This window comes from Euleptes europaea, chromosome 3 (genome assembly GCF_029931775.1).
Source record: "Euleptes europaea isolate rEulEur1 chromosome 3, rEulEur1.hap1, whole genome shotgun sequence".
In the NCBI taxonomy this organism is placed as follows: domain Eukaryota; kingdom Metazoa; phylum Chordata; class Lepidosauria; order Squamata; family Sphaerodactylidae; genus Euleptes; species Euleptes europaea.
This window is the reverse complement of record NC_079314.1, coordinates 12,299,712-12,327,013: the sequence shown is the minus strand read 5'-3', so window position 1 is coordinate 12,327,013 and position 27,302 is coordinate 12,299,712. Positions and strand designations below refer to the sequence as shown.

Sequence of the window (27,302 nt, the reverse complement as noted above, 5' to 3'; positions counted from 1 at the left end):
GAGATATTTACCTAGAACCTGGAGGTTGGCAACCCTAAATGGACCTGATTTTGTGGGGAAATCCTGGATATTCCCAATATGGGGGTCCGAGCATATCCAGGATTCCTGACAAATTTCAGGTCCATTAGACCTGCATCTGAATTTACTGACTTTTTTATTTTTTATTTATTTTTTTTGCACACCCCTAGCTGCTACATTGAAGTCCCGGGGAGAGGAGATACCCCCCCCCAATCAGAACATTGGCAGAAAAGCCCTCATAAATTAATATAAATTAAGATCAAAGACAGTTCTCCTGTACCCCGTTCTAGATTTTTCTATTGTTCTTATCAAGTTGGTGTTAAATATTAACTGTTTGTATGTATCTGAGGAAAAATGAGTTGTTCTTTTACTTGGGGAGCAGGTGCCAAGGGCCTAACTCCAGTAACCAGTCCTGAGTAACCTGGCAATTTTGGTGGCAGCAGTGGCATCCAAACAACCCAAGTAAAGCAGCGACAAAATGGCTGAATACCTGTCTCTAAATCAGGAGGCCCTGATTGAGAAGTGTCAAGCAAAAGGAATTCCCTATGAAGGAAAATCTGTCACAGAGCTGAGAGTATTGCTAATTCAGAGCTGCGCTGAAAAACTCCCTGCGCCTGCAGAGTCTAATGTGCCATGGGAAGTACAGTTACAGAGAGAACAGATAGCACTGGAAAGAGAGAAGATGCGGATGGAACAGGCCAAGATGGAGATGGAAGCAAGAGACGCCAAGGAAAAGAGAGACTTGGAGCATGCGAGGATGGATCACGAGGCCCAGCTTGAGCTGGAAAAGGTGCGGGTGGAGTTGGAGAAAGCCAAGCTGGAAGCTGAGGTTAAGACCCAGCAGCAGCAGAGGAGCGAGATGGCATCCCTGCAGCCCTACAATGTGACCCCCAAAGCCTTTGCACCAGGAGAAAATCCTCACACCTTCCTGACTACCTCTGAGAGTGCATCTAGGAACTGGGGAGTGAAAGAAGACGACTTCATGAGGTATATTTAGGGTTGCCAGGTCCTTCTTTGCCACTGGTGGGAAGGTTTGGGGGCGAAGCCTGAGGAGGGCAGGGTTTGGGGAGGGGAAGGACTTCAATTGCCAAAGTGCCCATTTTCTCCAGGTGAACTAATCTCTATCGGCTGGAGATCAGTTGTAATAGTAGGAGATCTCCAGCTAGTACCTGGAGGTTGGCAACCCTAGGTATATTCCTAGTCTCATACAAGGGAAGTTGTTTGATTGGTATAATTGTTTGTCAGAAGATTTATTGAATACAGTCATTGACCAGCATAACAATAAAAAGAAAAAGAAACAATCACAACAGTACACAATCGTACAGTAGTGCAATTAGTGAGCTGTTTCACATAGCAACAATGATCTCCGTATTCTGGTAGTATTATAACAAAACTTTGCCACTGTATGTGAGATGGTGGGATTCTTATCATGAGGTATATTCCTAGTCTCATACAAGGGAAGTAGTTTGATTTTTATAATCTTATGCCAGACTTGACTGCACTGAACAAACCCACATGTCAGAACAAGAATGTACTTCTTACACTGTCTTTAAAAATTTAGTGAACAAAAGGTTTCAGTTGGGTCCTGGATATTTTAGGGAAAAGTTTAAAAAGCTGCAGCCCCAGCATGGGGAATCCTTTGTAGGATTTGCAGTGACTGTAAAGGCTGCTTTGAACAAATGGCTTAAAAGCGCTAAGGTAAATAGTTTGGGGGGAAATGGTGGATTTAATGGTTTTTAGATCAGTTTTATTATCAGATACCCAAGGAGATGGAAGTATCAGTTGAAGATCAACCTCCAGAACTTAGATAAAGCTGACGAAATGACCAACTAATAGCTCTTTTCTTTTCTTACTATTAAGTCACAGCTGATTTATGATGACCCCATAGGGTTTTTCAAGGCAAGAGACATTCAGAGGTGGTTTCCCATTGTCGTCTTTCATGTCACAACCCTGGTAATCCTTGGAGGTCTCCCATCCAAATACTAGCCAAGGCCGACCCTGCTTAGCTTCTGAGATCTGACGAGATCAGGCTAGCCTGGGGCTACTAGGGTCAGGGCAATAGCTAATAGAGGTGGACAAATATTTAAATCTAATAAATTTGAGGTGGGCATAATGTGTGATACCTCTGGAAAGAAGACAGTATTCATGGGGTGGGGGAGACAGAAACCAACAGAAAAACTGGAAAATGTATCCCCTCCACATAAGGTTGAATTGCTTAAAAAGGGGGGTGATGTGTTTTAGTTGTGGTCAAAAGGGACATTACAAAAGTAATTGTCAAAATCAAAAGGAGAACTCTGTGCCCTGCCAAAGCATTACCGTTAAACAGAACCTTGAAGAGGTAAAAGAAGTACTACCTATCAGCTAGTGGTAACAAACACAGCAGAGATAAATGAAGCTGATAGAGAACCAGTGAGAGTCAAAACACAAACTATCTTAGGAATGGTAGATACTGGAGCTGATGTGTCTTTTATCAACAGTGAATTTGTGACTGAACAAGATATAATACTACATAGGCAGGTAGAAAACAAAGGGATTAGCAACTCCCCTATGACAATCAAAGTTTCCAGAGTACCTGTGGAATGGCGTGGGTATTATGAGGGTTATATGAGGTTGGAGTGATACAGGATCTGTTTGTTCCCTTTATTATGGGAAGGAATATAATAGGCCCTGATCTTCATGTTTTTGCATCTAATTGGAGCCAGTTGCAAAGGGAGAAGAAAGTTCCCAAAACAAACACCATCAGAAGGAAAGGGCTGCAGCCTTTACCCCCAGTCCAAGAGGAAAGGAGTCAGGGCAGTAACTAGGGTTGCCAGCTCCGGGTTGGGATATACCTGGAGATATTGGGAAATACCGGAGAGGAACTTAAAGGCCATAGAGTCCAATCGCCAAAGCAGCCATTTTCTCCAGAAGAACTGATCTCTATTGTCTGGAGATCAGTTGTAATAGCAGGAGATATCCAGCTAAAACCTGGAGGTTGGCAACTCTAGCAGTAACCTTAGGATCCTTGGGAACGGGGGCCCAGGCTGCACTGAAGAGACCCCCATAGCTGGAGACCCCCATAGCTGAAACTTCAGTTCTGCAGGAGATGTTGACAGACCCAAGCCTCCTACTGTTTAGAGCAGTGGTTCCCAACCTTTTTTTGACCAGGGACCACTAAGACTTTTTTGTTCAGTTCAGGAACCCCAAGGTTCAAAATAAAAATTCCGAGAATTTGAAAATAAACTTTAATCATAACTGTTAGTTAAACATTAAACTTAGAATAATTTTTGAATATATATTTTTATAATAGAGAACGTATAATTAAAAATATTAATTTATTATGGGTTTATAACTTTGTTTCACGGACCTTAATTTAGTTCTTGTGGACCCCTGGGGGTCCACGGACCCCTGGTTGGGAACCAGTGGTTTAGAGAGTCCATTTATGTTACAAACCAAGGCACTCTCTGTAATTTGCAAGAAGTGGTGTGGGAAAATAAGCTGTTGTATCAGTTTTGGCAGCCTAGAAAACAGAAAGCCAGCTGTGAACTAGTGAAACAATTAATAGTTCCTGAGAAGCATAGGGCTCAACTCCTGGAAGTAGCCTATGATGTGCCTTATGCTGGGCACTTGGGTATAAACAAATATAGAAGAAGGCTAATGGCTATTTTTTTTGCCTGGAATTCGACTGATACTCTGATATTTGAGCAAAACCTCTCTGGAAGAAGTCATTTTTACCATGGGGTTTCCCCCCAAATACCAGAGTGTCCCCATGTCATTGACAACATGATGACATCATTTCTGGTGTACTCTGGAAGTGACATTACTGCAATGCTGGCAATGTAGGTCTAGGCTTCATTTTCCTGCTGGCAAGTTCCCCACTGGCTAGCTGATCGATGCCGGGCAGAGGCCTGGCAACCCTACCTCATGGAGGTTTTTCTTCACCTCGGCATCCAAACTAGAGCACTGTTTTATTAGCTTCCACATGGCAGCATGCTTTAATTGTCACAGTTCTCAATGTGCTCTTTCCCAAACTGGGCTTTACAATGATCCTTCTTTTAAAAACACGGTTGAAGCATGTTAGCACTTGGTGTGGAAGTACTGGTGCACATTTTCCTGCACTGCAAAGGGCTCACGGGCTCTTATTTTCCTTGTAGCTTTGCTCCCTGCTGTGCCACTGAAGGGCTTTTGGGGGGCTTACTGTATAAAGCTGATCACTGCTATAGCACTATAAAAATCTATTGTCACTTATATATTTTTCATCTCAAATTATAATGAGCCCTTATGGCACTATAGCACTACAGCACATACATGAAATGAAAAAAAGGGTGTTGCCTACTGTTGCCAGCTGGCAGTGGTATGTCACTTCTGGGTTTTCTCTGGAAGTGATGAAACACCATTGTGCCAATGGCAATTTTTTACTTAATTGTTCTCCTGCCAGCCTCCAGAGCATTGGTGGGCAACGGGAACTGGCAGTCCTAGTGTTGCCATGGCAGCACTGATAACCATACCCCCAATATGTGGGTGGGGCAGGGAAAAACCACAGTTTTTCAGCAAAGCCAGTTTGGGAAAGATTGCAGGAAAGGGGGGGGACACAGGAGGTACATAGAAGCACCACAGTGTAGGGGGAGCAGTGGGAGGGCAAGTAGACATTTTTTTAAATGACTTAAATCGGGTTTCCCCACCTCAACTTGCTTTCTCAGCAGCCAGAGAGCAGCTGGGGGAACTAATTTTCACAGTGCCCCAGGAGCCCAATTTGATTTGGACCATGGCACAAGGTCTTCAGTAGGGTGGTGCATATCGATAAACCCAAACTGAAAATAAGCTTTAAAAAAGCCATTTCGGTAAATTTCAGGTTCGGGTTTACTGAATTCCAAAACCTGGGGGGAAAGCCAAAGCTGAATTGGCCATTCCCGAAAAAAAAGGGTAATATTTTGGGTTCTCCCCAGGCATTGCAAAGCATTTTTTTGAGGTAGAGCCCCCAAACTTGCAGGGTAGCTCGCAGGGACTCTCCTTGCAAGAACCCCCAAGTTTGGTGACGATTGGGTTGGGGGCCGAAGTTATGGGGTCTGGAAGAGGTTGCCCCTTCCCACCTCCCTACAGAATCATTGGAAGATAAGAGATTCTCTGTTCGCTAATCGGTTAATGCTTGTCTATGGAGGAGGGAGGGAGTGACCTCTCTAGAGCCCATAACACCGGACCCCCTGACCCAATCTTTACTAAACTTTGGGGTTCGTGCAAGGAGAGTCCCTGAAAGCTACCCTGAAAATTTGGGACCTCCACCCCCAAAAATGCCTCCACAGGACCTTCACAAAAAATCCCCTTTGTTTTCTATTATGGGAATTTTCCATTAGCCGACTTCCGCAGGATTGTATCTATGTAGTGAAACTGACCATTTATTCTTACTCTGTTTTCGATTTTTCAGCCAGCTCTCAGTCCATAAGAGGACTTGCAAATCCAAATACACAATGTCCTTAGTTGTAATGGCTGAATTTAGATGATCTCTTTGCTACTAATGACATATAGTCTGAGCAGTAACAGACTACATGTGAATTTGTCTTAGCTGGTAAGGTGCATGCTCAAGTAATGTAGGGACAGGCATAGTAATGGAACATCAAGTTGGCCCGATACTTTTGGACAGCTGAGGGAAAAGCCAAAGGGAACCACACTCTTGCAATGCGTTGGTTTTTTTGATACCACCATCCTGAAAATCAAATGCATGGAGTACAGATCTAATTCTTCATGTGGAGGAATGGTTCGGCAGTTTCCCCTCAGAATTAAATCTAGAATGTCAAAAGAAAATGTTCATTTGACCATCCTCCTACATGAGATAACAAACATTATCCTTCTGTTCTTATTCAGATCAACTGAACCATCTGCAAGAACGATTGTGGCTGGCACCAACTCAGAAGAATCCACAAATAAGGGTCTTGCTGAAATGAGGGTCTCTTTGGAACAAAAAAGTCTCCAAGATGTATTCGTTGATGCTGATATAGAGTCAAAATTGTTAAAGAACACAACACTTGATATTGCTTTCACAGGGGTTTCTGGGGCTGGTAAATCATCCCTTGTGAATGCCTTTCGTAATGTTTCAGATCATAAAGAAGGAGCAGCTAAAACTGGGGTGAAACAGACTACTATGGTTCTAGAGAGATACCCCCATCCTTCATTTCCAGAACTAACACTATGGGATCTACCAGGAATAGGGACACCTGAATTTAAACCAAAAGAATACCTAGAGAAGGTAAATTTTAGAAGGTATGACTTCTTCATCATTGTCGCCTCGGAGCGCTTCACTGAGCATGACACAATGCTGGCCTCAGAAATTCGAAAGATGAATAAGCGGTTTTACTTTGTTCGCACCAAAGTGGATCAAGCTATGGACGCTGAAAGAAGGAAGCCAAACTTTAATGAGACAAAGACCTTGGAAGAGATAAGAAAATACTGCCTTTGCAATTTGAGAGAAGAAGGAGCCACCGACCCAAGGGTTTTTCTGATATCTAGCTGGTATTTGAATATGTATGATTTCCCTCTCCTGCAGAAGACCCTAGCAGATGACCTGACCGAAATCAAGAGACCTCTTCTAATTATGGCCATGCCAGCTTTCTCAAAAGAACACCTGCAAGAGAAAAAGGCTGCTATGGAGGCCCTTATCTGGAAAAAAGCCCTTTTGTCTTGTGGCATTGGGGCACTTCCTGTCCCAGGTCTCTCTCTAGTTTTTGACATTGCCCTCTTGGTGAGCACCATGCAAGAGTTCTGCAAGGCCTTTGGCTTGGATGAAGATTCCCTCCAGAACCTTGCAGAGAGGGTTGGCAAACCTATCGGCGTGCTGAAATCTGCTGTCAAAAAGACTCCGATGGCCAACCAGATCAACCCTGAATTTGTGCGGTCCCTGATGGGCACATCAGTGGTGATTGGCTCTGCAATGGTGCTGGAAGAACTTTCAGATTTCATACCTGTATTTGGCTCAGTATTTGGTGGAATTAATTCTTTTGCCACCACATACTACATGCTGAAGGGCTTCCTACAAGATGCAGTAGAAGATGCTGAGAATGTTCTGGCAACAGTTGCTAAGTAAAGATCCTGCTCAAATGTCCTGAGTAAAGATCCTACTGAAAAGATTCTGCAATTAACATTCATTCTTCATCCCCATGTGGCTGGCAAAAAAAGGACGGGCTTTTTAGAGCAAATAATATTCTTCACCTCCCCTTGGGGAAGGCCTACCTGAACAGAGCTGCCAGACTTGACCTGAATCAAAGAATAGTTTTGTACCTTTATAGACAGTAAAGTTTCATCAGGTTCTGTTTCTCACTATACTGCCGGAGTTTTTGTTTATATGCAACTCTTAAAGGTACCAGAGGCCTCTCAAAAACTGGGTTTGTCCACACATATTGAAAAGTGCAGATTTAATTTTGGGGGTGGGGAACACAGGTTTAAGCTTCATGATTGTGCTGTGGTGCTGTTTTGGGGATATTCTTTTCTGAGCTCATTAGCAGTATTACAATCTAAAGCTGTTTTACCCATCACTTGCTAATATAAACTGTTTTTTGCTTGTGTTCTGAAATTTTATTGTGATGTTAAACAGTGACTGCAATGCCAAGAGAAGTCTGTCAGGTCCTGTTGCTCTAGAACTGATGGTTCCAGGCAAATACTGTACAGGACGGGGTCCAATGCATAGGGGAACCCTAGAACAGTTTCCCAGCACCCGCCTGGTTCATGGGGGCTCCCTTTCTCAGACCCCAGACTGAAATTACTCATTTGAAGTCTGCAGAAGACACTGATAGTTCCTGAGAGGCAAAGGTCCCCTGGACACAGGTGCGCTCCTGCATTTCTGACAAACAAGATGACCAGTCTCATGACAAACAAGAAGAACTCCAACTTGCACACTGTTCCTAGTCCTCAGGAGTTTAGATGGTTGAGAGGCCCACCAGCCAGGTGGAAGATCCTGTCCTACCAACATTTGTGGATCCTTGGACAGGTAGCTAAGAGACTGTTTTTCTTTGCTAGGGAACTGAGCTGTAAGGGCAGGAGGTAGGCTGGCAACTGCTATTTTTAGTATTTAGAGTGGCTAACTCACATTAAGCTTGCTCTTGTGATTGTAACCTTTCATTTAAAGAGTGTTTGCAATGCATGATAGTTTATGGTTCCTATTTCCACTATGGTGCAGAGAAAAAGAAATCCTATAATGATTTTTGCAACCCCCTATGCATTTTGCATGCAGCTTCATCAGGGGAAAACTTCCAGATTCTTTTTAGTAATGTCCTCCTGCATGCATTAAAGCAAAAGTGAGCCTTGGGGCATCCCCCTCCTTCTCTTCATCTTTTCACTATCCAGTATGTTCTCTGTTGGGGACTGGTTTAGAACTATATTGTAGACCCATATTTGCTTATGCCTATGCACTAGCTGTTTATGTGTCCCATATACACAACTTTCTGAGCATTTTCTATCAATGCCTTTTACAATTTATTTGTGTAACATGCAGGTTGCTTTTGTAGTGTATTGTACCACAGTGCCTTCCAATAAACTGCTTTGGTTCATATCAGTAACACCTTGGAGTCTGTGTCTTAGAATCATAGAATCATAGAATTGGAAGGGGTCATACAACCCCCTGAGCCCAACCCCCTGAGCAGTGCATGATCAGCCTAAAATATTCCCAAGAAATGTTTGTCCAGCTACTGCTTGAAGACTGCCAGAGAGGGGGAGCTCACCAATTCCCTAGGCAGTCAATTCCACTGCTGAATTATCCTCTGTGGCCAACAGGAGCAGCTCCTCTAAATGACAGCCCTTCAAATACTTAAAGAGAGCAATCACGTCCCCCCTCAACCTCCTGTTCTCCAGAATGAACATTCCCAAGTCCCTCAGCCTTTCCTTGCAGGGCTCGGTCTCCAGTTCCCTGATCATCCTTGTCGTTCTCCTCTGCACCCGCTCCATTCTGTCCACATTGTTATGAAGTGAGGCCTCCCGAACTGCACACAGTACTCCAGGCGTGGCCTGACAAATGCAGTGTGCAGCCGGACTATGACATCTTGTGATTTGGATGTTTTCTTCCTGCTGATACATCCCCAAGACCACATTAGCCTTTTTTGCTGCTTCGTGACATTGACTGCTCATATTGAGCTTACACTCCACTTATACCCCTAGATCTTGTTCACACACTGCTACCCCGAAGTGTATCCCCTATTCAGTATGCATGCTTCTCATTTTTGTTACCCAGATGTAGAACTCTGCACTTGTCCTTGTTGATTTGCATCTTGTTGTGAGCACTTGCCCCGTGACAATCCCATAAACAACATCCACAGACGATGAGTCCAAAATAGAGTTGATTTATTGAACAGTCTACAGGTTAACAGCAGCTATTGGTAAGTTGGCACTAATGGGGGATTAGAAGCACGGTGCAGTCTATATGAAAGAACATCAGTCATATCAAGATAGCATGGCAAGGGGGCAAGGCAACCCCCCTCCCGTCAAGGCTAGATTCCCATGAACTTCAAAGACATAATAGGAACTTGGCAGTTAGCAGAGCTGTCCTTGGTCAGCACCTGGCGAAACCAAAACAATCCCAGTCAGGCGGCCTCAGCAAAGAGTCAGCCTGACATCCTGCCCTCCTAAAGGGCCCCCCGTCACTTCACAGGGGCTGGTTTGTGCAGGTACGCAGTATGGAATTCACGGATTAGACATCGCGCAAGTGCACCCATTCATCTTGAGCAGGAGTGAAGTGCCTCCAACAGACGAGATATTGGAGGGAACCATGATGGATACGCGAGTCCAAGATTTTAGCGATTTCGAAATGTTCTCCCCACCACCACCATCATCGGTGGCTCTGGGAGCGGTTCAGGATGCCATTCCGGGGAGGGTACATATAGTTTCAATAGACTCACATGAAACACGGGATGGATTCGTCTCAGTGACTTTGGGAGTGACAGTTCTACAGTCACTGGATTGATGATCTGAGAAATGGGAAAGGGACCGACAAAGGGACGAGATGCACCTGTTTGGAGAAAAGGTCTGTGATTACCCAAAGAACAGTTTTTCCTTCACTAAGAGGCAGATCAGTCATAAAATCCATTGAAATTACTTCCCAGGGCCTAGTGGGGGTCTCCAAAGATTGCAATAATCCAGGAGGTTTGCCCTGGGACCTTTTAGCAGTAGCACAAACTGGGCAACTGCAGACGAAAGAATCCACGTCGGTTCGCATGCCCGCCCACCAAAACTGTCTCCTTAATAAATGCAACGTTTTAAGGAAGCCAAAGTGTCCCGCGGGTTTGGCTCCATGGACCAACTGCAGGACTTCCTTCTGAAGTATTTGAGGCACATACAGTTTAGAATCCTTAAACCAGAAACCCCCACGCTCGGTTAGAGAAGTGGGGAGCGTTCGTGCAGAGAGTTCTGCTTGGCAACCGGAATGGAGAGAGTCTCTAAAGGAATTTGGAAGCCCCTCAATGTCCGGCGTCGGGGGCATCGTGCTGGCCAATTGCTCTGTAGGAGATGCAGTGGGTGTCACTGAGGGGGGCAGGTTGCCTGGATCGCTTGGGTGAATGGACGCTGGCCCTCTGGATTGCACAGGGGGTGGAGGCAGAACCGGCGAAGGAGGCGGGAGGTGTGGAGCGGTCGGGCTCTTGGTACCCCCCCTTGCAGAGGCTGTGTCGGGAGTAGGACCTGCGACCGGGTTTGAACTGCCAGGGTGGGCAGCAAACCCCTTTGAGCAGGGGTGAACAACAACTCTGTGGGGTGCTCAAGCTTGGTAGGGTATTGGGGCAGTCTAGATAAAGCATCAGCCAAAACATTTTGCTTCCCTGGCACATGTTTCAATACAAAGTGGAATTGAGCAAAGAAGTCTGCCCATCTCACCTGTTTTGCGGACAGTTTACGGATTCCAGTTAGCGCTTCGAGGTTTTTGTGATCGCTTCACACCTCAAAAGGGACCTTAGAACCCTCCAAAAACTATCTCTGCACCGTAAGGGCATGGTGGACGGCAGCTGTTTCTTTTTCCCAGATTGGCCAGTTGAGTTGAGACTGTGTGAACTTCTTAGAGAAGTAAGCGCATGGATGCAGTTGACCGTCTTTCCCTCGCTGTAGAAGTGCACCCCCCATTGCCATGTCTGAGGCGTCTACCTGGACTATAAACATCTGGTCAGGATCAGGGTGTTTTAACACTGGTTCGGAGGTAAATAATCGCTTGAGGGTAGTGAAGGCGGTTTGGCACTGGGGAGTCCAATTTAACTTAGCAGAAGGCAGTGTGGCTGCATTCCCCTTTCCCTTAGTCTTAAGGAGATCAGTGAAGGGGAGTGCAACTTGAGTGAAGTTGGGAATGAATCCCCTGTAGAAATTTGCAAACCCAAGGAATCGCTGCACCTGTTTGCGAGTAGAGGGTGGTTCCCAATCTGTCACAGCATGCACTTTTACGGGGTCCATGGTAAGACCCTGATGAGAAATTATATAGCCCAGAAAAGTCAATTGCTGTTGGTGAAATTCGCATCTGGATGGCTTAGCATAGAGCTGGTTGTCTCTGAGACGTTTTAGTACTTCCCTTACTAGGGCAACATGTTCATCCATAGTTTTGGAGTAAATAAGAATGTCATCTAAGTAAACCACCACTCCTTTATATAATAAGTCATGTAGGATTTCATTAATGAATTGCATGAAGACCCCTGGGGCCCCTTTTAATCCGAAAGGCATCACCAAAAATTCGAACATGCCAAAGCAACTGGAAAAGGCTGTGAGGGGTACATCCCCGTCCCGAATTCTGATTCTGTAATAGGCTTTGACCAAGTCTAACTTAGTAAAAATGCATCCCTCCTTTAGTTGCCCCAACAGATCTGAGATCAGAGGAATGTGATAGGCATTGGACTGGGTGACTGCACTGAGTTTCCGAAAGTCGATGTACAACCGCAAGTCACCCGTCTTTTTGCATACAAAGAAAGTGGGGGCCGAAGAAGGGGCAGTAGAAGGTTGGATGAAACCTCGAGCCAGGTTTTTGTCTAAGAACTCACGTAGCACTGTTTGTTCAGAAGCGCTCATGGGGTAAATCTTACTCTTAGGTAGTTTCTCATCTCCCACCACCTCAATAGCACAGTCCGTCCTGCTGTGTGGGGGGGTAGTACATCACATTCCTGCACATTAAAGACATCTGCAAAGTCTTGATATTCAGCAGGTATTTGGGGAGAGTCAGTAGTGACTGAAGCCAGGGCGGGGTAGATGGGAGCACTGTTTTGACAGCGACCTCGTACCGGTGCTGCTCACAGTCTGGGCTGGAAAATGACAAAGTCTCGGCCCCCCAGTCGATGGTGGGGCTGTGTCCCCTCAGCCAGTTTATTCCCAAAACCACAGCGTAGCGGATATTGGGGGCAATGGTGAAATCGATTTGTTCCCAGTGGTGGCCTATTCCCATTGCCACTCCCAAAGTGCGACGATTGACAGCCCCCCCCCTAAAGTCACTGCCATCCATCTGGGCGAACTGAACAGGGACCGGTAGAGCTACTGATTTAATTTTCAGTGCCTTAAAGGTGGCCTCATTAATCAAGGAGTGGGCGCATCCAGAGTCTATGAGGGCTTTGACTTGTAGCGGGGGGCCCTTCCTGTAGTGTTGTAGGATCACATCCACATATACTGTTTCTCCCACTTCACTCACCTTTAGGGGAGCTTTGGGTTTTGCAGAAATTTCTGCAGAGGTCTGCGGTGCCGCTCCACTCACCACAGACCCAGTCCGTTTTTTGATAAATCCAGGGGAGCTTCTAAGTTTAATGCAGGGGAGTCCCAGTGGTGGTCATCCTCCGACGATGCAGAGCCATCCCCTGTGGGGGTAATTGTAATCCGGGACCCCGACGGGTCTGCTAGCGAAGGCTCATGGGCCGGTTCATCGATGTGAAGTGCCGGGGGCGCCCTCCGTCCCGGCGCGGTGCTGCGGTCGGTCGTGGCACTTCTCCGGGCGTGTCCTCTTCCGCGAGGCGTCCCCTCTGGGCGAGGAGCAGAAGTTGGCTGCTCCGGGCGTAACGGGCAAGTAGCAGCAAAGTGACCCACGGCACCGCAAACGAGGCAGGCCCCCCTTTGGAACCGTGATATTTGGTCTGGAGTGGGTTGAGCCGGCCTCCACGGGATGGGAGCTGTGGCCCTGGGAGAAGGTTTCTGGCTTCCCCCCTCCTTGGACCGTCGTCGGCAAAAGTAATAAATTGACGGCGGCTTTCCACTTCAGCTAGCAGGATCCACTCTTCTAAAGTGTCTGGGTCTCGTTGCATATAAGCCCAGTTCAATATTTCGGGGTGTAAGGCTTCCCGGAAGTAATGTATTTGGGTAGCCTCAGTCCAATCTACTATTTTACTGGTGAGCCTTTGGAATTCGTCTGTGAATTCCCGCACTGGTGTAGAGCCTTGTTGAAGTTGCAGGAGGGCTGCTTTAGCCTTCTCTCCCAGGAAGGGATCCTCAAAATGTCACCGCAACGCTCGCATGAAATCATTGAGTGAGCGTATGGATCGGGCCCGAGTGTCAAACTGGAGAACCATCCAGTCGGCTGCTTTTCCAATCAGTAGTGAGGCAACGAATAGTACTCGGCTGTCTTCGGTGGGGAAGTGCTGTCCCTGTAATATAACTGTCCACTTGGTGTAGAAAAAAGGGCAAAACATCAACTGAGCCGTCATAGGTCACCCTTAATCGGGGTTGCTTCCACTGTATGAGAGGGGGCGCTGGGGGTAGCGCTGGCGGTTGCCCTGGGGGTGGCAAAACTGGTGGTCCCGGGGCTGGCAAAACTGGTGCCCCCGGGGCCGGCAGGACCGGTTTCCCCAGGGGCAGCTGGACTGGTTGCCCCGGAGGGGGCAGAGTTGGTGGAACCTGTGGCCGTGGAGCCGGCTGAGTTGGGTGCCCTGGCACCTGTTGAGCTTGGGGGAGTTTGAGTATGCTGTAAACGTGCATTCTCTCGCATCAGGAGATCCATTTGGTCCTGCATACGGGCCATATGATCAGCCAAGTCCCGGTTTTGGCACCGTAAGAGATGCATTTCATCCCCAGTCCCCCCAGTGTGTCGGGCCTGGCTGACTTGGAGGTCAGTAGCCCAGTGAAACTCCTCTTGGTACAAGTCCTCCTCATCTGAGTAATCCGGTTCACCCAAGCGGTAGGCGAGCTGGCGTGTGCTCGCCACATCTCGGGGTGGGCCGTAGGTCGGGGAAAACGAGGGGAGTATTCCCAATCCTGTGCCTTCTTTGGGACGTGCATCCACTGCCGTCGTCCCTCTGCCCCGAGCGGCGGCCGCTTGAGCCAAGCGTTGTTCCTCTGCTTTGTTGCGATCGGTTAGCACCTGAGCTGCAGCCGCCTCAGCGGCCCGCAATTGCTCTTCAGCTCGCTTTCGATCGGCGAGTACTTGGTCGGCTTCGACCTTAGCAGCGATCGCCGTCGTGATGATCGGGAGGGCCTCTTGTTCCAGAAGTAGAAGAAGCTCAGAAGCACTTTGGTCCAACAAGGGTTGAACTTGAACTGCAAGAGCAGTTGCATCAGCTCCAAACTCAGGGGTTAATCGATTCACAATATCGGCCACCATGGCTGTGGCCGAGGTCAATCCCACAAACTATAGCCGTCTGGGCTGCCACATCCTGTGCCTCCTTCTGGCACAAGTTGGGATCAGGAACGGTTGACATCGGGACCCCTTCCTCCCGCATTCCCGCCATGGGAGAGCCGCACACAGGGCGGATCGGGACCGCCGCTGACACCTGTTGTGCTTCGCGTCATGTTAGTCCCACTAACAAACTGGTCAACGTTGCTAAATCCTCCTGCGCCAGCCGAACTTCCTCCAACAAACTATTCAGTGTCCGGAGGTCGAGCTGGGCACTTTCATCTGCCTCGTTGGTCATCCTGGGGGTCGTTTCAGCAAAGCGACACCACTGAACTCGAATAAGCACAATCAGGCGATTGATTTCCGCGTCAGTTCGTAGCGCTTCCGCAAGAACGTCTTGCAGCAGAGTAGGGTCGTCAGGGTACTCGTCCGATGTTCCCAGGGGAAGATACCAGTGTTCAGACGAACCCTCCAGGGCTCCAGCCAGGAACACTCCACCCGGGGAGCAGTTTCCTTGCTCCCACCCAGGGACCAGGCGAACCCTCCAGGGCTCCAGCCGCGGGCAACTCACTCGGAGAGCATGTCCCCTGCTCTCATCCGAGATCCCGGCAATTCCTCCAGGATTCCAGCCAGGAAATAGAGTTAGTCAAAAAGAAGAGCGATTAGTGCCAAAATGTGAGCACTTGCCCCGTGACAATCCCATAAACAACATCCACAGACGATGAGTCCAAAATAGAGTTGATTTATTGAACAGTCTACAGGTTAACAGCAGCTATTGGTAAGTTGGCACTAATGGGGGATTAGAAGCACGGTGCAGTCTATATGAAAGAACATCAGTCATATCAAGATAGCATGGCAAGGGGGCAAGGCAACCCCCCTCCCGTCAAGGCTAGATTCCCATGAACTTCAAAGACATAATAGGAACTTGGCAGTTAGCAGAGCTGTCCTTGGTCAGCACCTGGCGAAACCAAAACAATCCCAGTCAGGCGGCCTCAGCAAAGAGTCGGCCTGACACTTGTCCATATCTGCCCATTTTTCCAGTGTGTTCAGATCTTGTTAAATTCTATCTTTATCTTCCTGGGAGTTAGCGACTCCTCCCAATTTGGTGTCTGAATACTGAAAAATACTGAAAAATACCATCCCTAGAACCAAGGCCTTTGGCATCTTCTGCTGACAGTTGCATACCCACCAGGGTGGTAGGAACTTGTAGTAACAGTGGCCTTGTTCACACCTATGAATATACTGCTGTCATGCTATGGTGCACGGGTAGGGTTGCCAGCTCTGGGTTGGGAAACATCTGGAGATTTTAGGTGTGGTGCCTGGGGAGGCAGGGTTGGGGAAGGGAGGGACCTCAGCAGGGTATAATGCCAGAGTCCACTCTCCAAAGCAGCCATTTCCTTCAGGGCAACTGATCTTGGTTATCTGGAGATCAATTGTAATAGCAGGAGATCTCCAAAAGCCACATATAGCTTGGTAACCCTATGTGTGAGGCTGAGCAGGTTTGTGAGAAAGGAAGTCTCTTCCAGGGATCCCTTCTTCCCTGCACACATCCTCCTTTTCTTCTGTCCCCCTTTGTTCTTGGAGCAGGCAAGAGCCATAACCAACTGCCACCACCTTGGTTCTAGGGCTTTACTGGAGAGGACCCAGAACACCTTCTCTAACCCCAGGATATGCTTTAGTCAGGACATGGTTCTGAACCCAGGTAGAATGAACAAGAAAAGGTTTATTTGACAATATTATAGTAAGCAGATAGGTTTTCCAACCTCTAAGTGGGATCTGCAGTAGTGTTCCTGAGTTGAAACATACCTGGAGATTTCTGGGGGTTTGGGGAGGGGAAGGACAAGTGCCATAGAATCCAGTTGCCAAAGTGGCCATTTTCTCCAGGTGAACTGATCTCTATCGGCTGCAGATCAGTTGTAATAGCAAGAGATCTCTAGCTAGTACCTGGAGGTTGGCAACCCTAGCCAGGAGATCTCCCAGAATTTGATCTCCACCTACAAGAGAGACAACTGTGTGGAGAGATGGTTTCTCATGATAGAAAAACAGATGCAGGACAGAAGAAAGCAATTATTTTATAGACTGAGTTGATGTATACAGATATAGATAATACAAGTGGTGACCCGGAAGAAACTTGTTGGAGAAGCTATCCCATTTCCCCCACCTTTGTTTCCTCCCCTCTTCCCCTACTTCTCTCAGTCTCTCACTCTTTCTCCATCCTGCCACCCCTTTTCTTACTCTCCTCCATGCCTGTCAATTTCTGTTTCTGCATCACTCTTTCCCTCTCTTTCTGCGTCCACCCCATCACACTCTCTTTCTGCCCCCATCACCCCCTGGCCACCCACCAGCTTGCCCCCCCCCCACAGTAGTAACTGCAGTGTGTCTCCTGGAATCACATGGATCTCCCAACTACAGAGGTCAGTTCCCCTTAGGGTTGCTAGCTCCAGGTTGGGAAATTCCAGATTTGGGGGTGGAGCCTTGGGAGGGTGAAGTTTGGGGAGGGAAGTGACCTCAGCAGGGTATAATACCTTATACTCCATCCTCCAAAGCAACCATTTTCTCCAGGGGGACAGATTTCTGTCATCTGGAGACCAGGTGTAATTCCAGGTAATCTCCAGCCCTAATTTGGAGATTGCCAATCCTAATTTTGATGGAGGAATTGTCTGCTTTGCAGGGTAGAGTCTATGGTATCATACCCCTCTGAGGTCCCTCAGCTCCTCAAACCCCACCTTCCCCAGTCTCCACCCCTCAAATCTCCAGGAATCACCCAACCTGGAGTTGGCAACCCTATCTGCTTCCACCCAACAGCCAATCTACCTTTATCTGCCCCTTAGTCTTACGTTTTCTGTCTCTGCTCCCCTGCAGCCTCCGCTTTGGAAAACTACAGTCTTTCTCCACAGTGGGGACCAAAGCAGCTTACATTAGTCTCCTCTCCTTTTTATCCACACAACAACCCTGTGAAGTAGGTTAGGCTGAAATGCTGTGGACCAAAATCGCCCAATGAGCTTCTGCAGCAAGATGAGGATTTAAACCTGGGTCTCCTAGACTTTACTCTGAAGCTCTAACCGCTACACCACACTGACTTTCACAGGGTGGCTGCTGTTGAACAGTAGCAAGCAGCCAGGCCTATTTGAATCATGCAAGTCAGATGGTATCAAGTCACACAGAAGTTGCTGCCAGGCCTAGAGTTGCCAACCTCCAGGTGGGACCTGGAGATCTGCTGGAATTACAACTGAACTCCAGACCACACAGATCTGTACTCATGGAGAAAATGGCTGCTTTGGAGGGTGGAACCGATGGCATTATACCCTTATGAGATTCTTCCTTTCCTTAAATCTTGCCCTCTTCAGACTTCACCACAAAATCTCCAGGAATTTCCCAAGCTGGAGCTGGCAACCTAGCCAGTCCTGGCCCAATGAATCCTCCCTCAAAGGCCAAAATACGCCTGGAAAGAGCCCTATCTCCTCCCCCTGCCCTTTAGTGATAGAAAAGGAAGCCTGGGATGCTGTGGTTGCCTCGCAACAGCCATGGCTCCCAGAAGCAGCACTCCTGTTCACCACCACTGCACGTCTTTTCCCAACGATGCTAGGCAGCTGGGAGCATGGGTGGTGGAATACTTCAAGAAAAAAAAAATGGGGAAAGGCAAGAAGGTAGCAGGGAAGGTGCATGGGTGGGGGTCAGCTGCAGTGGGCCCCCACAGCAGCTCTGGGTCTCACCCAGGGTATGCTGACACCCGCCCTGATTTGGACCCATTAGGCCTCCCTCAGCAGTCCCGGTGTCAATACCAGCCCTACTGGCCAAGGCAGGGAGGATTCTAGCGAAAGACAGAGAACAGGAGAAGCAGGACCGTCACATACCCAGGTTCCCTGGCTCAAACTCCAAATGCAGCTTGGAAGCATTTGAAGGAGAGCCAGGCATGGCTGAGCTTTTGCCCTGTCAAACAAAAGCACGCCAATAGGCAACTCATGCCCCAACCACTGGCCCCCATCCCCTGCTGTGGGCAGTGAGATCTGTTTCCACCCAAAGAAGTTGGCCTTGACACACGAACAAAAAAGACTGGATCCTAAAAATAACAGAAGTGTTGGAAAAACCAAAGCTCACAACAAGAATAAAGCTAAAAGGAAGCATGCAGTTCATGGGTGATAGAGAGATACGGAGGGTTAAATAAGAAATTAAATGATAACTAGTGAATTTTGTTACTACTGATCTAATCCCTTTGCTTAAGGAATATTTTTGAATTTTTTTACTATATATTAAATTAACAATTAATATGTAACAACTGTAATGAATTAGACAATTCAGAATTAATTTAGTAACTAAGTTTGATGTATATTCTTGGATTAGAATCTCAATACAAAAGAGTAGATAAATTTATGGCAAGGTGGAGGAAGTTGAGGGGGAAGTCTTTTATTTTAATATCATTTTATTAATGGATGAAATGCTTTTCAACGACGCTGTTAAATTTTTCTTTATCTTATATTTGAAACGAATGTGTTGCTGAAAAGTTACCTACCAGTAAAAAATTGTGAAAATAATAAAAAAATTATTTAAAAAAAAGAGAGAGATCTGTTTCCACCCCCTGTTCCTTTTCATCCCAGCAGCAACCCTTGTCCCCCTTCCCTTCCCATTGTCCCGACATGCAGGCTGCGTGGCTTGTTGGAAGTAGTCTGGGGGAGTGTGTAACCTGAGGGCCTGCCCCTCTCCCGAGCACAGATTAAAACAAACAAGGGATCATGGTGTAAAACCAGACCAAAAACACATTGCACCATGTACAAACTCACCTAAACAATTATGGGCACAAGACAAACAAATTGTGGCCGAATGGTAAAATGTGTACAAAGATACAACATAATGTTTACAGTGGCAAAGAAAAACGTATACAATAATATAATGGAATGTATACAGTGATAAAGACAGGAATCTGGATATGCTCCTGTTCTGGAAATCTTCAGCTGAAGCCTAGTTACAAATTTGTGCTCCTGTCTGTCAGTAAATCTCCAGAAGAAGTAAGACTGGCAGAGCTCCCTTTCACGGTTTAAGATACTCCTACAGTAACTAGGCTCCGTGCTGGTGGATGGACCACCATATTGGAGGAAGGATCCTTAGACAGGGGGAAAGCTTCAACCTTTTTTATTGGATCAATCTGTGATATTTTATTTTTTTAAACTTTTATGGTTGTGTTCATTTTCTTGCTGGAAACAAATTTGATATACACTTGCATTTTAAATGCTGTTTTTAATGTCTTGATGTTTTAATGTTGAGATGGCTTGATGTTTGCTCCCTTGGGGACCCCAATTTGGGGGGAGCATGGCATAGAAATGTTTTTTTTACAGTTATTTATTTATTTATTTCCAAACGTCATACATAGCTATGTAAATAGCAAGAAACAAAAATCCTAGTCTGGCACATTTTACTGAGGAGATTGCTATTCTATCCTATTAAAAAAGCAAAACAAAGAAATGGATTAATAATTCCCCCCTTTATGTGGTTAGATCATCTTTGTAGTTATTCTACAATGTAACTGTTATTCTATGTACTATTGAGTAAGTTATCATCTATGAATAAAGTATTAATTTTTCAGTCTACTGTATTATTGCTTTCTTTTAACTAATATTAACTTATTCAGTAACATTTCTTAATCTAAATGTAAGATTTATTAAACCAGATTAAGATTCTTAACACATATAGTCATAATATAATCTCCAGTTTTTCTCCCACTCTTCCACAGGTCTCTTATTAACGAGATTTGTTAGCTTGGTCATCACTGCATAGGCATAGAAATGTTTTAAAGAAAGGAGACAACCAACACAGAGATTTCAGTAAAGGAGAGCAAACACCAGAGGACCACCTGGGAAGACCAGGTCAAATGGAACTGAAGGTGCGAGGCTTCAAATGCCTGTGTACCAATGGCCAAAGCTTGGGCAATAAGAAGGAAGAGCTTGAGCTTCTGGTGCTCAAGGGATATAATTTAATAGGCATTACAGAGACTTGGTGGGACAGTTCCTATGACTGGAATGTAATAGTGGATGGATATGCATTGTTCAAGAAAAACCAAAGATTTTAGTAGGGAAGACTTTAATTAACTGAGAGGCATGATGAGAGTCATTCCAGGAGCAAGAATGCTGGAAGGCAAAGGAGCAAGCGAAGAGTGGGCTCTCCTAAAACAAGAACTCTTGCAAGCTCAAGCCATCACTGTTTCAGCAAGACAGAAATATGGTAGGGGATCCAAGAAGCCAATGCGGATGAACAGAGTTCTATGATGAGCTAACAAAGTAAAAGGAAATGTTCAAGAAATGGAAGGAAGGACATAAATTGATGCCACCCTATACTGTGTGTGTGTGTGTGTGTATTCTTTTTCTTGTTTTTCTTTTTAAAAATTTATTAAAATTTTATTACATACATAAATATAAAATTCACAAAATTGGGATACCATTACAAATAAAAGTAATAATAATAAATAAAAACACACAGCTACACATATTAAAGTCAGCCATCTTTATATAATCTGCTCCTCCTCCCCCACCTCGGTGTGTGATGCCCATGGCAGGTGCTCCCTTCCCCCCCCCTTGATCCTGCCCTGACTAAATGCAAGGTAAAAGAGGTGATAGGCCCACTGTTGAGTGAAAATGGGGAAACAGGACAGGGGACAGAGAGAATGCAGAAAGGCTTAATACCTATTTTGCCTCAGTTTTTCCCTGAAGAAGAGAACCTAGAGATGGCAGTAGGCAGGGCATGGAGTTGGAGTCCAGGCTGTTGGTTCACATGAACAGAGAGGTCATTGACATGCACCTGGCTGCATTGGGTGACTACAAATCCCCTAGGCCAGATGGTATGCACCTGGGAGTGCTCCATGAACTTTCTAGAGAGGTTGCAGAGCCTTTGTCCATCATATTCAAGAACGCTTGGAGGAAGAGAGATGTGCCACAAGACTGGAGGCAAATGAATTTTATCCCAAACTTCAAAAAAGTGAGGAAGGATGACCCAGGAAACTACAAGCCAGTCAGTCTAACCTCTGTCCCAGGAAATATATTGAAGCAGATTTTAAAGAGGGCAATCTGCAACCATCATTCTGAAGGACAACTTGGTGATCTGGGGAAGTCAGCATGGATTTTTTTCCCAACAGGTCCTTCCAGACAAACCTTGTTTCCTTCTTGGATCGAGTGACAAGCTTACTGGATTGTGGGAATGCTGTTGATGGTGTTTACCTGTATTTCAGTAAAGGTTTTAATGGGGTAAACTGGAAGACTGCGGACTGGACTCTAGGATAGTCAGGTGGACAGGGAACTGGTTGGAGAAGCACATCCAAACAGTAGGTGTCAATGGCATTTCATCTGATTGGAGGGAAGTTTCCATTGGGGTGCCACAGGGCTCTGTTCTGGGCCTGGTACTTTTCAGTATTTTATAAACAATCTGGATGAGATGGAGGGACTACTCATACTCAGATTACACCAAATTTGGAAGAGCTGAAAACACCCTGGAAGGTAGAGATAGAATTCAACAAGAATTCAACAAGATACACTGGAAAAGTGGGAGGATGTGAAGAAGATGCAATTCAACAAGGATGCCGAGTTCTACATCTGGGTAAAAACAAAGAGAAGGATGAGGGATACAGTTTTGGGTAGCAGTGTATGTTAACACGATTTTTGGGTATGGGTAGATTGTAACCTAATTATGAGCAGCCAGTGTGATGCATTGGCAAAAAAAAAAAAAAAAGGCTAATGAGGTCTTGGGGTGTATCAACAGAGGCATAACATCCAAATCGCAACATGTCATAGTCCTACTGTACACTATTGGGCAGGCCACACCTGAAGTTCTGTATGCAGTTGTTGAGGGCTCACTTCAAAAACGATGTGGACAGAATGCAGCGGGTGCAGAGGAGAGTGACAAGGGTGATTAAGGGCCTGGAGACCAAGCCCTACAAGGAAAGGCTGAGGGACTTGGGAATGTTTGCTTTCTTTAGGGATTTATAAGGCTGACACTTAAAGGAGGGCAGGGAGCTGTTCCTGTTGGCAGCAGAGGATAAGACACGCAGTAATGGTATAAATTATGAGCAGAAAGGTGCTGGCTGGATATTAGGAATTGTTTTTTTACAGTAAGAGTAGTCCAGCGGTGGGGATCAGCTGACTAGGGAGGTGGTGAGCTCCTCCTCACTGGCAGTCTTCAAGCAGAAGCTAGACCAACACTTGTCAAGGATGCTAAAGTTTAGACTGACCATGCATTGAGACAGTAATTGAATACACCATTCTGATTGTACTAGGCAATCACTTAGGGCTGAGTATTCTGCCTCACAAGTACTTGTGGAAACATGGGTTTGTTTTATTGTTTTCCACTGTACTAGGGATCCTAAGACATATAATGTAAATCCTGTTGTGGATTTACCATCATTATGTTCACCCCAACTGGCATCACTGTAAGCCATTAATGCTGGTTTTTGGTCTGCTTTCAGCACTAATTTGTTGGCTATGGTTCCCTTTAAATATCTCAGAACCCTCTTTGCCGCCACCCAATCTTTCTGGTATGTACAGGCATGTTTTCTGCATAAGCAGTGAACAGCAACACATATATCTGGTCTGGTCCAACATCCAATGTAAAGTAGAGAGCCTACTAATGATTGATACAATCCCTTCTGTTCAAACACTTTATCATCTGGTTCCCTATTGTAGCTTGTTGTCATTGGTGTTGAAACCTCATGTGCTTCACTCATGTTATACCTTTCCAGCAATTCACTTATTTTAGTCTTCTGGCTTAATTCAAACCAACCATTCTCATTTCTGGAGACTTGCACCCCTAGGTAATTTCTAATCCTCCTTCTCTCTGCAGGGTCGGTCTGCCAGGTCCCCTCTCTCCTCCGGCGAGAGGCTATGAAGCTTCGGAAGTGCCGTCTCGCGAGGGGCCTTTTCCTCTTCGTTTTACCACTCAAACTAAGAGGAAAAGACCCCTCGCGAGGTAGCACTCCCGGTTGTAAACCGGAAGTGCCGTGCGTGCGGTGTGTGCGCGGCGGAGAGAGGCGCAAATTGCCGGGGGTTTGCCCACCACCACCGGGCACCTGGCAACCCTACTGCAGGGCCTTATATGTTCTCTGTCAAATCTCTGCCACATTCTCCTGTTTTCCTTCTACTTTTCCCAGACCAGCCCTGAAGCTTGGAAGGTGACTGAGAAATGTCGGATTATTACAAACTTTAACCAAGGCCTTAGCCCTTTGGGGAAGAGAGGCTTCCTTGAGGCCTACAGACCCCTCATTCCTCAGCTTTAGGCCCAGAAGCATGACAGTGACCATGCTATAAGTTGTTTCAAAAAGAGTTTTAAGCAAATTGGTAATGTATACATACATTACAAAGTCTTTATGCTTGCTGGGAAACAACACACGTGTGATGTGTCGTCTTGTTGTACAGGTGTAGTTAGCATGCCAGGAGGAAGCTGGGACACATCGGTTTCTCCATTATGTGCAAAATAAACAGAAGGCTAGTGGCACCTGAAGCACCAACACAATTAGGTGATAACTTATCAAAGTTAACTGAATTATGGCCTAGGTTCATAGTCCCCAGGGTTATGCTGAGGTCACCCCTACCTACCAGTAGCTGATAGACAGGTAATAGACAGGTTTGATATCAGAAAAAATGAACTTAACCTGCCAGCGATGTGAAAAAAGCAGAAACCAAATTATACACACGCACACACACGAACGTACACGCACGCACACACATGTAACCTGTGGCTAATAATTATAATTTGTGGGAGTCTTTTGTGCATAGACCTCGCTAGAAAGGCCTGATCCTAAATAAGCGAAGGAGAGCTGGGAGTGTGGTGTAATGGTTAGCATCCTGTTATAAGGGAGACCCACTGTCAGTTTCTACTCAGCCATGAAACTCCCCGGATGACCTTGTATAGTCTTCGAGAGAGAAGGAAGAACCTCTGGAAAATGTTATGAGGGTAAAAGCAGGAGGGAAGAATGACGCGGGCGGAAGCCCCTGAACTGCTTGGAGCCAAGGAGGGATAAAATGCAACAGTAGATTATGCATCAAATACTGTTCGTCAGCTCTGCCAGCCTTTGGTGAATTAAAGAGAACAAAAAACAGGGGGCTGTATTACCAGAAAAAAAAACCAAATCTGTTATCTCTGTTTTTCTGTAACTTTATGGACTTTCATCTCGGCCATAAAATGCAGAATGTTTTATGCTAAGTGTGTAAGCCTCCAACCAGAGAGAATATAAAAAGGGTGCCCTAAGAGTTGTGCATAAATCTGGCGAAGAGCTATTTATCCATCGAAATAAAGACTTTCCAGAAGGTAAGAGAATCTTTTCTGATTGTGGCTGACAGATTTTTGGTAGGCTGAAAAGAAAATTTTGTTCTTGGGTCATTTCACCTTTCTATTTCTAAAAAGCAGTCTGAAGCGCTTTCAAAAAAGCTTTCCTCAGCACAATTAAAATATTTAAAATTATAACTGAGACCACTCTCACAAGACCTGCTTTTCTCTCCAAATCTAGTAGCTGGAGGATAGGCATGCCAACCTCCAGGTGGGACCTGGGGATCCCCGGGAATTACAGCTAATCTCCAGACTTCAGATATCAGTTCCCTTGGAGACTCTATAGCAGGGGTGTCCAACTCACTTGTTATGAGGGCCAGATATGACATAAATGTTACTTGGTTGGGCCGGGCCATGCGTACCATAAAATGTAATGCCAGGTACGGAAGATAAAAACTTTACATAAGGCATAGGCAAAGCTAATTGTTATTATTTTTTTACTTAAAATACAAACATGCTTAAAATAAAATACTGTAAGAGTGTTGTTGTTTTAAGCATGTTTTTATTTTAAGTAAAAATAAAGTTGTGAGGTTCTCCAGCCAGCCTCGGCAATCCCAAAAAGTCACTCGCTCAGACCGAAGGACAAAAGTAAAATAATAATAATATTAATTGGCTTTGCATGTGTCTCCCACAAAAATGATATGGGGCCCAACAGTGAACCTCCTTTTGCCACACTGTGCCCTGATCTCACACAGTTAAAATCTGAAGTTGTAATAACAGCATGAGATTCATTCATAGATCTGTTGTCAAACTGTCTAGTTTGGTTCTTAGACCTCTGGACTGATGCAAAGTACTGAACTTTTCCAAAAGAAAATTAGAAAGGAAAACTTCAGCTCTTGATCTTCATTCTGGATTCCTTCTTGCCTTCTTCCTCCTGGATTCCCTCTTGCCTTGACTGTATCTTGGAAAGGGGTCTACTGTAACGATTTTAAGTGCCACAAGAAACTGCAATGGATATTGGTACAGAATGTAGGCTTTTAACTTGCAAAAAAGGTGGTAGGCAGCCATGTTGACCTTCTCAGCATCCAAAATAAAACAAACAAACCCCATGAAAGATCTTTTTATTAGGACTAATCACAGTGACACAAAACGTTGTTCATGTTTTCACCAGAACGCTTCATTTGGCCAGATGTAAATAATAATTGTAATAATATACAGGGTTGCCAGGTACCTCTTCGCTATCTATCGGTGGGATATTTTTGGGGCGGAGCCTGAGGAGGGCAGGGTTTGGGAGGGGAGGGACTTAAATGCCATAGAGTTCAATTGCCAAAGCAGCCATTTTCTCCAGGTGAACTGATCTCTATCGGCTGGAGATCAGTTGTAATAGCAGGAGATCTTCTGCTATTACCTGGAGGCTGGCAACCCTAATAATATAAGATGTAAATAATAACTGAGGCTATCATAATTTGGTCACATTATGAGAAGACAAGAGTCATTGGAAAAGACAATCATGGTAGAAAAAGTTGAGGGCAGGAGGAAAAGAGGAAGACCCAACAAGAGAAGGATTGACTTTATAAAGGAAGCCACGGCGCTCAAGTTGCAAAACCTGAGCAAGACTGTCAAAGATGGGATGTTTTGAAGGACACTGATTCATAGGGTCGCCATGAGTTGGAACTGACTTGACTACACTTAATACACACACAAATAATGATTTTTTTAAAATGGAAGAGGAGGAAAATAGCAGATTTTTCAGGCCTGGTCATGCCAACATTTGATATGGATGTTGAGCTGGCTTGTCCTTTGGGTGGGTTTTTATTTATTTATTTCTATTTATTTAATACATTTCTGATTTGCCATTCTACCCAAATAGGGCCTCTAAGGCGGCTAACATCAAAACATTAAAACATTTGAACATCAAAGAAAAATTTAAAATAAAACACACACACAATAATCCAATAAAACATATAGAGACGCATAGCACTAAAACCAGGGACAATGGTCAATAACAGTTATTGGGCATATGCCAAACCAAACAAAAAAAGTCTTCACTCCCTGGTAGAAGACAAATAGAGTGAAACAGATGAACCTCACTGGGGAGGAAGTTCCAAAGGTTGTGTTAGACAATTTGGAGCTCCAGCAAGATAAATCCAGGGGCTAAGGTACGGTTGCCAGGTGTCCAGTTCTGAAGCATGGATAGATACATACATTAACATTTTATTACTTGTCCCCTGGAGGCCGCCCATAACATGACCAGGAACTCAATGGTTTTGATTGGCAGGCGCTATAAAACAGCACTATAAAAAAACCTTAACCTATTATTGGCCTTGTCTGTTGAATTTCTACCTGCTGCACAACCATTTAAAACCCAGAAATCTTTGTGTGCATTTGTATGTATAAAAAGGGGGGAGGGAATGTGGTATTGTAGCGCTTAGCATGTCAGACTAGGACTGGGTAGATCCTGGATAGGGCTGCCCGCTGCCTGGAAAAAAGACTTGTCCCTTTATTAGAATCTTATTTACCTCCATGCCATAAA

At 45.5% G+C, this 27,302-nt stretch overlaps 1 protein-coding gene across 1 annotated transcript in view; it reads left to right on the top strand.

Annotated features, from left to right (window-relative positions):
- The first annotated feature begins 496 nt into the window (after window positions 1-496).
- LOC130474659 (uncharacterized) overlaps window positions 497-27,302 on the top strand; it is a 53,718-nt gene continuing 26,912 nt past the window's right edge. The window contains 5 exon segments of the mRNA XM_056846350.1: window positions 497-1,005; window positions 5,857-6,579; window positions 13,371-13,417; window positions 15,014-15,038; window positions 19,491-19,516. Of these exon segments, the coding sequence (XP_056702328.1) occupies window positions 497-1,005; window positions 5,857-6,579; window positions 13,371-13,417; window positions 15,014-15,038; window positions 19,491-19,516 (1,330 nt within the window).